Below are 14,151 nucleotides of genomic sequence, written 5' to 3'. Positions count from 1 at the left end.
GATATTTCTTTTCCATTCTCTACCTTGACAACACAACTGGACTGTTTGAACTCTTCAAGGAGCATTTTGCCTCTTAATTTTCTGATCTGGAAAGAGAAAGGCTCTTCACAGCTATCTTAATTACATGTCGAACTATGGACTCCAGCACTGTCTTCTGTGGACAAATCTTAATCGGACAAGTGGGTAAAGGAATTCAAAATTAAAGCCTTGGGGACAGGGTGTCCTGGGGGATTGATAACAACAACTGTTGTATGTCACGAAGTTGTAATATTTAGTGAGTGATTATAAAATTGAAACAAAACAGAGTCCAGGTAACACCCCCAAATATGTGGTCACACACGTGCATGAGTATATTGGTGGACGTGTGGGGTGTGTGTGCGTGGAGCCACTGATGGTGGGGTGTAAAGGTTTTATTAGAATGAGGTTGGAGTGAACTGCTCACATGGGATAAGCCATGAGCATTGTGCAAGGCATCCCAAAGGAATGCCAAGAAACCCTTGATACGACATGACACCATCATTTATTTTACAGGAAAATCTATTTTGGAAATGTTTGCGAGTTATATACTATTGTACTGGGACTCTTTCTTGTAACCTCGGAATGCTGAACTCTCTGGCAGGGCTTCAAGGGAAGAGCTGAAGAGCTTTCCTGTATCTGAAGTCCTAGCTGCTGAAATTGTCAAATGTGCCTCAGTGACTTAGAAGCCTAGACTTTTTAAGGTCGGACATCTCAAGCTTTTTTACAGGCATGTGACTGCTGAGTCCCACTGGGAGGCTAAAAGCTGCCCCTTCCCAGTGTTATAAATGGCCCACTTCTATCCCTCAAGGGCCATGACATACAAACTTTAAAGCCAGGACGTTTTTATGCAGAGAAAAGCTCTTACTTGCCCGGGACTGAATCTTGCCCATACTGGACCCAAGGCAGGTGTACTCTGGGAGGGAAATTCCACATCTGGGGGAGGGAGATGGAAACACTTCTCGCAATTTATCGCATGGGTATCACCTCCCTAGTAAGTGGTGTGTGTCACACACACACTGAAGTAACCCTGTCTAGCTAACCTGGCACGTTTTCAAGGCCGCATGTACGTGGCACTATCTCAATTTACACTGGTGTGGCTGAGTGCAGAATTTGGACTGATGTATTTAAGTCTACAGTGGAGTCGCATCATAGGCACATTTAACTTACGCGATTTTAACTATATGCGCTCGGCAAAACAAAACAAAAGGAGAAAAATAACAATTTAAACACTGTACCTGTAGTGCAGGCAATTCTGCCCGCCATTCCACTCAATAAGCATTTGACTATATGCGATTTTTGCCTCATGTGCTGACTTCAGAACCTAACCCCTGCGTAAGATGCGACTCCTCTCTACTTGCTTTTATTTGTAAATACTCAGCACAAAGTCTGTCTGTAAACGTAACCTCGTTTATCAGCAGTAATCCCTAACTCCAACTAGCATTCATATACTGCACTTAAACTCAATTTAAATGTAAATTTCTGGCAACTTAAGCGCTTTATCTAAGAACTTGAAGGGCTCTCTTCCTTATGTGTTAAGCTCTAATTAGTGGAGCCAATGTAAAATTTTTCTTTAACGACTGCAAACGTGAACAAATTTGGTTATTTTTTATTTTCAACATTGTTTCCCATATACACACACTGCTAACTTACCACCATTTCCCTAAAGTTAAAACTAAAAGCATTTTCTGAAAGAGTAAAATATGCCAGCAATTAGAAGAATAAAAATAAAACAGGCTAGCAAGTGTTACATATATTTTGGCTCAGCTCTAACATGTTCTAGACTTTTCTCTCTGAAATTATACTCTATTTTATATAGGCAAGTTTCAATGAAAAAAATTATAGAACACAAAAAAAGTACAGAATGTACTGTTACTCATTTTTTGCAGTGACCCAAGTCCCTTGTGTAAATACGGTACCTACTTGATATTATGTGAAGTCCATTAGTTACGGTATCCCTGCCTAGTTGCAGGTCTCCATACGATAAATGTTTAATATTGACACCAGCTACCGTAGGTCCTCCTTTCAGCTCAAGTGTTAGAATCCTATGCTTATCACACTGGAAGTCCTAGGTTCACTAGCAGCTGACAACCCACACTGAGGGGTTGTTACATGTGCAGTAAAACCAAAACACAATGCAAATTATTAAGACAGAAGGCAATGTTTAAATTGTGCTTACAGGTACATCGACGTATTTGGAAGCCGCCTTCACCTGTAAAGGAAAAAAACTAGATTTTAGACTCATGTTGATGTTTAATACATACAATAATATCTAAAGATAACATTAGTACAACTTGATGCTGATTGAAAAAATGATGCTAAAGTGATACATTTCCTGTTTCAATCTATAAGTAATGGTGGTTTAAAAAAAACCCAAAAAACCAAGAGAGGTGGCTTTACTGTCGCTAAGGCACAAATTGCAGCAGATGATGGTGTGGGAGTTCTCCTTCTCCTTTTTCTCCATGAGCAGGGGGAGGTACAGGGATTCTGGAAAAGGCCAACAGAAATATATTCGCTTCATTATTTCTCTGGGGGCTTAATGCTGCCAATGAGCAGGGCCTTGTTCTCAACTCTCACGACACGAGTCAGATTTTAATATATGTGGCTAAGGCAGGTATCCTCAGCTGCACAGCTCTTAGGTCACTGAGGAGGTTGCACCCAGACAAGCAAGCGGGGTGGGGGTGTGGAGCTGGGGTGCACACAGGAGTCCTGGAGGCTGGCTGGCTAACGTGACTGGAAATAGGACAGGGGAATGTATTTTTGTGAACAGTTTTTTGGGGGGAATGGATGGCTCAAGGGATTGGCAGTGGAATCAATGCAAACCTAGTAGCCAAAAGTTGTTACCACAGCATGACAACTTGGTGGCTTCATTCCAGTTCTAAGTAAACAACTGTCTGCATCCTAAGGAAATCCAAAACCACTGGAGCCCTTGCTGGCAGATCCAGGCCAGTCAGCCAGGGCACCCAAATACTCCCCGTCCAATACAGCACCGAGGCACGTGGATAAGGAGGCCCACGTAGGCCTGCACTGCGACTGCCCTCGGCACACGGACAGAGGAGTTCAGGGCTGTCAAGCTGGGATTAAGCTCACTCAAAAGTTTAAATGACATTTAAATTAGGGCTGTCAATTAATCACAGTTAACTGACGTGATTAACTCTAAAAATTAATTGCGATTAAAAAAATTAATTGTGATTAATTTCATTGTTAAACTATAGAATACCAATTGAAATTTATTAAATCTTTTTGGATGTTTTTCTACATTTTCAAATATTTCGATTTCTATTACAGCACAGAATACAAAGTGTACAGTGCTCACTTTATATTATTATTTTTATTACAAATATTTGCACTGTAAAACTAATAAACAAAAGAAATAGTAGTTTTCAATTCACCTCATATAAGTACTGTAGTGCAATCTCTTTATCATTTAAGTGCAACTTACAAATGTAGATTTTTTTTGTTACATAACTGCACTCAAAAACAAAACAATGTAAAACTTTAGACCCTACAAGTCCACTCAGTCCTACTTCTTGTTCAGCCAATCGCTAAGACAAACAAGTTTGTTTACATTTACAGGAGACACTGCTGCCTGCTTCTTATTTACAATGTCACCTGAAAGTGAGAACAGGCATTCACATGGCATTTTTGTAGTCGGCATTGCAAGGTATTTATATGCCAGATATGCTAAACATTCGTGCGCCCCTTCATGCTTTGGCCACCATTCCAGAGGACATGCTTCCATGCTGATGATGCTTGTTAAAAAATAATTCATTAATTAAATTTGTGACTGAACTTCTTGGGGGAGAATAGTATGTCTCCTGCTCTGTTTTACCCACATTCTGCCATATATTTCATGTGATAGCAGTCTCGGATGATGACCCAGCACATGTTTGTTTTAAGAACACTTTCACAGCAGATTTGACAAAACGCAAAGAATATACTAATGTGAGATTTCTAAAAACAGCTACAGTACTCGACCCAAGGTTTAAGAATCTCAATTGCCTTCCAAAATCTGAGAGGAACGAGGTGTGGAGCATGCTTTCAGAAGTCTTAAAAGAGGAACACTCAGATGCGGAAACTACAGAACCTGAACCACCAAAAAAGAAAATCAACCTTCTGCTGGTGGCATTTGACTCAGATAAGGAAAATGAACATGTGTCAGTCTGCACTGCTTTGGATCCTTATCGAGCAGAACCCGCCATCAGCATGGACGCCTGTCCTATAGAATGGTGGTTGAAGATAAAGGACATATGAATCTTTAGCACATCTGGCACGTAAATATCTTGCGACACCGGCTACAACAGTGCCATGCAAATGCCTGTTGTCACTTTCAGGTGACACTGTAAACAAGAAGCGGGCAGCATTATCTCCTGCAAATTGTAACCAAGTTTGTTTGTCTGAGCGATTGGCTGAAGTAGGACTGAGTGGACTTGTAGGCTCTAGAGTTTAACATTGTTTTCTTTTTCAATGCAGTTATTTTTTGTACATGATTCTATATTTGTAAGTTCAACTTTCATGATAAAGAGATTGCACTACAGTACTTGTATTAGGTGAATTAGAAAAATACTATTTCTTTTGTTTTTTACAGTGCAAATATTTGTAATAAAAATAAACATAAAGTGAGCACTGTACACTTCGTATTTTGTGTTGTCATTGAAATCAATATATTTGAAAATGTAGAAAACATCCAAAAATATTTAAATAAATGGTATTTATTATTGTTTAACAATGCGAGTAATCACAATTAGTTTTGTTAATCGCTCGACAGCCCTAATTTAAATTAAAAATTAATGAAAAAAATAGTGGCAGGAACTGACCAACATACCACAAATAGCTTCAATGTGTGCAGCTTCCATTTCAACAGCTTCTGCCTCAGAGATTTTGCAACCAATTCCAGGAAAGAAGAACTGTCGGAGTATGAAAACCGCTGCGGCAAAGGCCACATGTAAGTGCACAATAACTATCTGAACTCACGCAACCCTTAGCCCCTCTCTGCGGGTTGGGGGGTGGGGATGTTTATCCTTTACTTGGTTTTTTTAACCAGCTTACATGACAAATGGCAGGGATGGCTCTTCCATTTGTAGGGCACGATGCAAGAGTAGGGTCCCAAGCTGCTGAAGGGGGCACCACTCTGCAGGTTTTCCACTCTGCTTTTGCTGCTGGCGTCTGGATGCGGAGATCTTTTTTCTCCCTCCCAACTGGCCCTGACATTGAAGAGGATTCCAGGCCAAGTCCATGGATTGCAGAGCTTGTGTAGTCTGGGTACAGCCCTAAAAAAGGCTTTGACCAAGGGGCAGTCCTGCCTTTCAGGATGCCAACAGTCCATTGGATAATTTACTTATGTTCTCCTCTTCAAAGCTCATATTTAAAGATCATGTTGATAATCTGGAGGCTGTTTCCAGATATCTGCCAATTACAAGACCCAAAACACTTGCTACCTCTCTGCTGCCCTTCATAAAACAGAACTCATAAGCCTGTATGTCAGCCATAGCTGGCAAAGGATACAGGAGTTCCATGAGTTTCAAGTTCAACTTTTCAGACTGAGCAATTCCCAGCTGGATAGAGAGAGACCCTCTTACAACGGTACCATAATGTAGCCCATCTGGAAGGCTCACAGCTGAGATCTTCCATGAAGCTTATGCTTTTAATTAGGATAAGCATGGGCTCACCATCCTTGTTTGGGTGTAAAAGCTCACCTGCTTTTTAAATATTTCTAAAGCTACCATTAAAACAGCCTAAATATAACACACACACAGTTGCATCTTGGGATGAATAAATTATGTGTCCTGAATGAGGGGCTGACTGTATGTGTGAGACAGAATGTGTGAGTGGGTGGATGTATTTGTATGGAGTGTACGAGGTGCGTGTGTGTGAATAATTAAGCAAAACGAGGCGATACAAAAGACCAGAGCGGTGGTGACTGCTGAGGGTAACATTTCAAGCATTTCCAGCACTAAGACCCTCAAACTGGGGTGAAAGAGCAGAGGCAAACCCTGGATATTTTCAAAACCCTACCAGTGGGCCTGGAACTAGATGGGCACAATTATAAGGACAAAAAAGCCCACTGGATCACAAAAAGCCCACTGGATCTCAAAATGGGCATGAGAGTCACCCGCAGACCTCCTAAAGGTTTAAAATGACACATGAACCAGCTCTAGCTGTAGCAATGAGTCTGATGCAGGAATTACTGAGTGAGATTCTCTGGCCTGCATCATCCATGAGGCTCCGAATGGATGTGCATAATGATCCCTTCTGGCTGTAAGGACTAAAACCCATAAAAAGAAATGCCAGAAATGACAAGACACGGAACTTCAGCAAAAATAAACGTTTCCTTCTCTCTGTGGTATTGACATGGCCTGCCGCACTTCACAGTCATCCGTGTATTCACCCTCACAACCCCCTGCAGAGGTAGGATGCTGTTACTATGTCCACTGGTCAACCTGGGGGAGGGAGAGCTCAGTGGTTTGAGCATTGGCCTGCTAAACCCAGGGTTCTGAGTTTAATCCTTGAGGGGGCTATTTAGGGAACTGGGATAAAAATCTGTCTGGGGATTGGTCTTGCTTTGAGCAGGGGGTTGGACTAGATGACCCCCTTCCAACCCTGATATTCTATGAACCAATGAGCTGGTTCCTGCCCTGTGGGTGGCTATGGAAGCTTTGCCACTGACTTAGGATCTGTCTGGAGTCTGAGCTGCCACGTAGCTATTTTTACACAGCAGTGCTAGCCTGACTTTGTCAGCCTGGGCTCGATGGCTCAGGGCTGCGGGCTGTGTAGACATTTCCACAGGGAGTCTCCCACAGACCAGGGACTTGAATCTGGTTCTCTTAAATCCCGGACTAGCACCTAATCATGGGATAATCATTCCTCCCCAAGGAAAGATGGAATGAGAATAATGCAGTCTTCCTTCCACAATCTCCCCTCCACCCACAAAAAGCTAAGCTGCTTTTAAAAAAAACAAAACAAAGTGAATAATGACTTGTTTTTCTCTAAAGTAAGATTTGGATACATTTAGTGAAGTTTCCAAACAACCAGACGCTGTGTGAGTTTTGCTAGGCTGCAGTTTTTCACAAATTATGTGACTTTTCCATGAAATGTCTCAGTTTACCATCAAAATTTGTGAAGAACAAAGATGAGCTCTTTTCCATCTCTCCCTGGGGTAATATATGCTCTTTAGTTTTAATTAACATCACTGTGATTCTTTGCTGCTCAATGAAAGAAGCCATCCAGATTAAACAGTTGCCATTGCTTGTGACTCAGTGGAACGTCACAGACAGACACCCATCAAATGACTGGACTGCCGATACTGAGAAACATTTGACTGTAAAAAAAAAAAAAAAAAAAAGGTCTGGCCAAACGCAGAAGGGTATTTTCGTTCTGAAGCTCTTTATAATGAGGTGGCTAGTGAGAACTTTAGAGCAGATATATTAAGTTAATACTAAATTTCAAGGCAAGAACTGAAAATAAGGATTTCCTACTAGGTGATAAAACTGTCTGTCAGAAGACCACTGAGTACATGTCATTTCTGAGACTGGAACACATGTGATGGAAGGAGTTGGTAGGAGGGGAAGGAAGATTATTGCTTTCTAGAATTAAAACGCTTGGACCATAGCACTGTTTTATTTGTTCACACAGGGCAAAAACATGGGAGGCAGCACTACTCCGCTGTAATGAGCGATAGCTTATGCTCCAATACGTCTGTTAGTCTAGAAGATGCCACAGGACTCTCTGTCGCTTTTTACAGATCCAGACTAACACGGCTGCCCCTCTGATATTTGACAGCTTCTCTAACACAGAAAATGATGCTACTATGGCAGGAAATTGTGCTGCTCATCAGAGCCTTCCTGAGTGCAGCATATATGGGACTGGGACACCTGTCGAGTGCTACTTACTATTATCTAGTTCCATTCATGTCCCTGGGATACGAGGTGCTTTCCCAACAGAAAACAGGCACCTTCCCTGCCCAAGAAGATATAGCTCAATCCTGCAGGGTGATGAGTGCCCCAGTGAGGCCAGTGGGAGTCGAAGGAGTTCAGTGCAGGACTGGGCCCACTCGCTGGGGGGTATGGGAAACAGCTTCATTAGATATCAGAGGGGAGCCGTGTTAGTCTGGATCTGTAAAAGCAGCAAAGAGTCCTGTGGCACCTTATAGACTAACAGATGTATTGGAGCATGAGCTTTCGTGGGTGAATCCCCACTTCTTCGGATGCATTGACAAAGTGGGTATTCACCCACGAAAGCTCATGCTCCAATACATCTGTTAGTCTATAAGGTGCCACAGGACTCTTTGTCGCTTCAGTAGAATACTTCTAAACTCTCTAAAACTCCGATTCAGGGAGGTCTCTCTACCAGAGCAGGATTTCAGTGACTCTGTTAAACAAGTGCTTTAGCGCTGTGCTCAGTCCTAGCCTAATACAATAAAGGTGGCACGGGGCTATTTCCTGCCCACCCCTCCCTGCTGTCAGAGGCACACTGCTGCTGCTCTGCACTGGGGCTCTTTGCTAAGAGCAGCCAACTCCTCCACCCTCCTTACTGATCACAGAAGCTCAGGATTGGAAGGGACCTCGTGAGGTCTCTAGTCCAGTCCCCTGCACTCCTGGCAGGACTAAGTATTATCTAGACCATCCCTAACAGGTGTTTGTCCAACCTGCTCTTAAAAACCTCCAATGACGGAGATTCCACAACCTCCCTAGGCAATTTATTCCAGTGCTTAACCACCCTGACAGTTAGGACGTTTTTCCTAATGTCCAACCTAAACCTCCCTTGCTGCAATTTAAGCTCATTGCTTCTTGTCCTATTCTCAGAGGTTAAGAAGAACAATTCTTCTCCCTCCTCCTTGTAAAAAACCTGTTATGTACTTGAAAACTTATCATGTCTCCTCCCAGTCTTCTCTTTCCCAGACTAAGCAAACCCATTTTTAAAAAATCTTTCCTCATAGGTCATGTTTTCTAGACCTTTAATCGTTTTTGTTGCTCTTCTCTGGACTTTCTCCAATTTGTCCACATCTTTCCTGAAATGTGGTGCCCAGAACTGGACACAATACGCCAGATGTGGCCTAATCAGTGCAGAGTAGAGGGGGAGAATTACTTCTCGTGTCTTGCTTACAACACTCCTGCTAATACAGCCCAGAAGGATGTTTGCTTTTTTTTGCAACAATGTTACACCGTTGGCTCCTATTTAGCTTGTGATCCACTATGACCCCAGATCCCTTTCCGCAGTGCTCCTCCCTAGGCAGTCATTTCCCATTTTGTATGTGTGCAACTGATTGTTCCGTCCTAAGTGGAGCACTTTGCATTTGTCCTTATTGAATTTCATCCTATTTATTTCAGACCATTTTCCCAGTTTTCCCAGATCATTTTGAATTATAATCCTACCCTCCAAAGCACTTGCAACCCTCCCAGCTTGGTATCATCCACAAACCTTATAAGTGTACTCTCTGTGCCATTATCTAAATCATTGATGAAGATAGTGAACAGAACCGGACCCAGACCTGATCTCTGATGTGCAGCCTCTGGGGGTTTCCCCTTGTTTACTGCCTTCCACTCCTTGGACACTGCTGCCGGGGAACCACACTCGATTTGGGGGGATACCCGAGCTCCCCTGCCTTCCTGGACAGATCATTCTCTACAACTGAGCAGCGTCCAGGGAGGCTTCGCTGAAGCTGCCCCCGCTTCTCAGCTTCCTCCTGATATAACTCTCCTCTCCCTCTGGCCTCTCTCCTAAGACCTGTGCTTGGCCATGCTTACATCTGACCGGTGTTCGGGAGATCTCCCCTGCACCAATACTCTTCCTGCGGATGCCCTTCCATGCCCACACCATTGGCATTGCCAGTGCATGCCAGCACCCACTTCCCCATCAGCTGATCAGCCGAAGCCATCCTCCACTCAACAGGCTCTCCGTGCTTTGTCCCTCCTGTTATTGCCATTCAACTTCCTCCCTGTTCTCCCCCAGCCTCAAAGTTATTAGTATTTTCATCTGGCCAGGGCTTGTGTCATTCTCAGTGCGGTGCGAAGGAGCCCTGCAGCTCTGCCCAGTTTGCACTGCCCACCTCACCACACTTTAATCAACCACACACCTGTAGAACGATGCTGCTAGGGAACTATCTGTCTGCCTTAATTCTTTACTGGCAGGGGCGGCTCCAGGCACCAGCACGCCAAGCGTGTGTCTGGGGCGGCAAGCCACGGGGGGCGCTCTGCCGGTCGCCGTGAGGGCGGCAGGCAGGTTGCCTTCAGTGGCTTGCCTGCGGAGGGTCCGCTGGTCCTGCGGCTTCGGCGGACCTCCTGCAGGCTGCCGCCGAATCCGCGGGACTGGGGACCTCCCGCAGGCAAGCCACCGAAGGCAGCCTGCCTGCCGCGCTTGGGGCGGCAAAATTCCTAGAGCCGCCCCTGTTTACTGGTGCATACCCAACATGCCCATCCTTCCCCAGAGACCCGAGACTCCAATTTCCATCCAACACACTGTTTCAAGGCTTGCCTGGGAGAAGGTCAGGGGCATTTACTGGGTTATGAGACCATTTGCCCATGCAGCTGAGGGCTCTGTGCTGAAGCACGAAAGCGTGGCCCATGGCTGCCCCAGACTCTTTCGTCCCGACAGTGTGCATCTCTTGAGTGTCACAGCAGATGTGTTCACTGTGGAATCTCCATGTGGGCTGAGAGTTGATTGCTCTGATACAGACAGGGTACGTCAGCTAGCCTGAAGCCTTGTGACATCCGTGGCAGTGGGCACAGGTTCAAAGGACAACCCGTGGTGGTGCTGGCTGGTTTATCCAAACCCAAAGGCGCTGGGGTTTTTGCCATTTCTCTACAAATCGTACCAAACTTCCTTCGGAGCATGGGGGGGAAGCTTTGCGAGAAGACCTGAGAGCTCATGTGAGAGTCAGTGGTTTCTTCATGCAGCAACCTGCACAGGGCAGCAAGCCTTGGTTTTAAGAGGATAGGTTAAGCCAGGTTTGGTTTTTGAACATTGAACACGGGGAATGCTGGTGACAGCGTGGGGTGGCCGTTGCCTTCTCCCCTTCCACAGCTGCCAGGACAGGTTGCCTCCCAGTAGTTATCCTGCAAAGAGTTCCACGCCTTAGTCAAGCCGCAACCACTTGGTCGAAATCCAAGTATCTGTCCGCCTCCCATTGCTCTTCACAATTCAGACATGGAGATAGGGATTCCATTCACACAGCAGTAGAAGGGAGCAGCACAAGTCAAACCATTCAGTGTAAACAGTATGATGTGGTGTGAGAGATGCAGCATCCACCAAGGAACAGCTTGGATTCGCAGAGAAGGAAGAACTGCACATTACACTGTCTACCCAGGCTGATGCTGGCACTTCCGATGCCTGAAAAGCTGCCGCCTCCACAACCTCTGCTGTTGGCACAGGAGCGCACTTAGAATCTTCTGCAAGACACAGTAAGATGAAGGAAGACAGCCAGCCTCAGCCCTCCACCCCTCTCTGCAAGAGAGGAACTCCTGGTGAAAACGAACACTCCCCACCGTTTTAACGACACTAGCGTGTTCAAGGGGATACTAGGGCAGTGAGGGGGATAGCAACAGGACAAGGCAGCATGGGACAAAGAACCACCAAAACACAAAGAAAGGGGGGATTAGTCTCATGGATTTAAACAGAAGAGAATGGAGAAGGCATGCATGCCTGAGCCGAAGGGACAGTCAGTTCGTGATGAATCAACCGCAAGATATTGCTGAAGATCTCTTCATGGCAAACACGACACTACAATCCCACCAAGGGCAGTGACACTGAGGGAGCTGTGCTGGTGACAACGAGATGAGTGGGAGCTGTATGTGATCTGTCTTCTTCTAAAATTCCCAGAAATTTGAGATGGAAGAATACAGATCCTGGTCCAGGGAAATCTGGCCAAGACATGAAATTCATACTTAAATGATTTCGTAGATGCCTGTGGAATGAGAGGTCATACCAGTACTATTAGGTCATGGGATGGACTCTACATGTGAGAATATCGATAATGAGTAACTGTAATGAGCGTGAAGTCTCCTGCCCACTTTCAGTTGAATTACTAGTGATTGCAAGATACAGAGGCTTTATATGTGTTTGTAATGGGGTCTGATGGGCCAAATTTTCAAAGAAGTTTCCAAAGCACACTCACAAAATTATTCACACACATAGGTTCAAAGGAGGTATTTGTGCAGCCGTTTGAGAGTAGAAATAGAATCACAGAAAAATAGAAATGAAGGGCTGGAAGGGACCTCAACAGGTCATCTAGTCAAAAACATAAAACCTGTTTTGAAGCCCGCATGAAAAGTTTTACCATTGCAAAGAGATGTCCTTGCAAATTTTACAGGGTCCATTTTCAGAGGACCTTTGAAAATTGGCCTTTGTGTGTCTTTCCGCTGCAATTATCAAAACAAATGCGTAATACAGCTTGGCACTTGTAAGACTTAGTTGTTAACAAGACAAGATTTGTAAACTGTATTCATACAAGAATACCATTCACATCCATTCCGTTGCCAGAAAAGCAGTGAATGTTACAAGTCAACGTTTAGTGGGAGAAGCAGTGTTTTAGCTCTGCGATGTTTCTTAGAAATTAAATGTGGTTTCAGAGCCTTGGTGCACCGTGCTGAGAATTTATACCTTTATGCCAATATTTTCCTATCCTCTCTTCTTTTAGAAGCAATATGGGACTGTAAGTTTCATATGATATTGGGTCTTGAAATGTGCAGTTCCACAGCTGCTAATGATGATAGGGTTTGAAACACATATGTGATAACCCTTCTTTTGACTATGAAAGTTAGACAAGTAGTGCAATCTCCTCCTCCCTGCAAATGCTGCTCGGAAGAGTAGCTCCAACTACCTAACGTGTAGAAGGGTGGAATGTTGCTGCTGAGGCATGCTGTCAAGCCTCCTAAGCTGTTACAACTGCTCAGTGCTTCTGTCCTTGGAGCTCCGGTGTTATTAGCACTAGCAGAGACCGCAGCCTGCTAGCTCAGCAGACCTCGATGTTACTCAGAGAAAGACCACAGGCAGAGTTTGGTGACAAAGGCACTGGGCCAGGTTTATTGCCCTCAAGGCCCAGTCCTAATGACTCACACAACTTGCACAAGTACATTAACATGAGTGCCCTGTGGCAAAGAGCGGCTCAGTCAGCAGTGGGAGTTTCTGCTGTCCCCTTGGCCACACAAAGGATTAAGGCGAGGTACCCCAACACTTATAGACTGAGACAAACAAGTTACGTGCCACTATATGCTTTTCATGTCATCTGTTTGTTACCTCCCCTTGTACCTTGTTCCTGGTATTTTGGGCAAAACGTTGCAAATCATTATTCTGTCAAACTATCTTACCTTGTACTAGATTGGTGTGTATTTGTACTAGCCTTCTGTAAGGTATTGACATAACTATCGAGTGCCTAGTGCTTCTTAAGAGTGCTCATGTTTTAGCGACACTAGCAGCAACTTTGCCAAGTTCATGTTCCAGACAGTAAACTTGTAAGCATCTGCTTTAATACCTGGCCTGACTTTGGTTCACAGCCTCTAGTTCAGGCCACAGGCTCTTCCTTTCTACTACAATATGGTGTTTGAATATCTTTGAACTTTGTTACAGCCTGGTAATCCAGTGCTATCAGCTATTGACGTTAAGCGTTGTGTGTACGTAGCAAGCTGTTTGCTTATTTTTTGAGCTCTTACAGTGTTAAAACAGCATAGAAAAAAGGGTCACTCCTCAAATAATCTATCAGAAGACCTGAACGAGTTTATAGTAAAAAATAGGAAACCAACCAAAACCGATTTTCTCTACTCACAGTAAATGACAAAAAAGAAGAAAACAATGTCCCTTCATCGTATCTGGACAGTTTGGCCAGGACTCCTTCCAGAATGGTGACAAACTATTGAAAAGGAAAATATTTCAGTCACTTTTAAAGACAGAGGGAGAGATTCTGATCTTATTTATAATGGGTTAAATCAGGATTAATGCCAACAAAAATCAAGGTTTACAATGATGTAAGTGAGAGCAGGACCAAGCTCAGATTGTCTATAACTGATAACCTGCACTTTAAATTCAGAACTATGTCTTGCATAGCATTTATGCAGGGAATGAATGTCACTATGCAGCTTACCTCTAACGATATAAATCACCCGGATGATACTGGTTACCGTGTCTCCTTTCTGGGTAATGTTGGAG

General features: G+C 44.2%; 1 protein-coding gene across 31 annotated transcripts in view; it reads right to left on the bottom strand.

The window, feature by feature from the left end:
* CADPS (calcium dependent secretion activator) overlaps positions 1–14,151 on the bottom strand; it is a 359,086-nt gene that overhangs the window by 32,445 nt on the left and 312,490 nt on the right. For all 31 annotated transcript variants that reach the window (XM_039482401.1, XM_039482397.1, XM_039482400.1 and 28 more), the window contains 2 exons: positions 13,772–13,855; positions 2,195–2,227 (listed from right to left, as the gene is read on the bottom strand). In XM_039482401.1, coding sequence (XP_039338335.1) covers positions 2,195–2,227; positions 13,772–13,855 — 117 coding nt within the window. The remainder of the gene's footprint in view (positions 1–2,194; positions 2,228–13,771; positions 13,856–14,151) is intronic.

This window comes from Mauremys reevesii, linkage group 7, assembly GCF_016161935.1.
Source record: "Mauremys reevesii isolate NIE-2019 linkage group 7, ASM1616193v1, whole genome shotgun sequence".
Taxonomy (NCBI): domain Eukaryota; kingdom Metazoa; phylum Chordata; order Testudines; family Geoemydidae; genus Mauremys; species Mauremys reevesii.
This window is presented reverse-complemented; position numbering and strand designations above follow the sequence as displayed.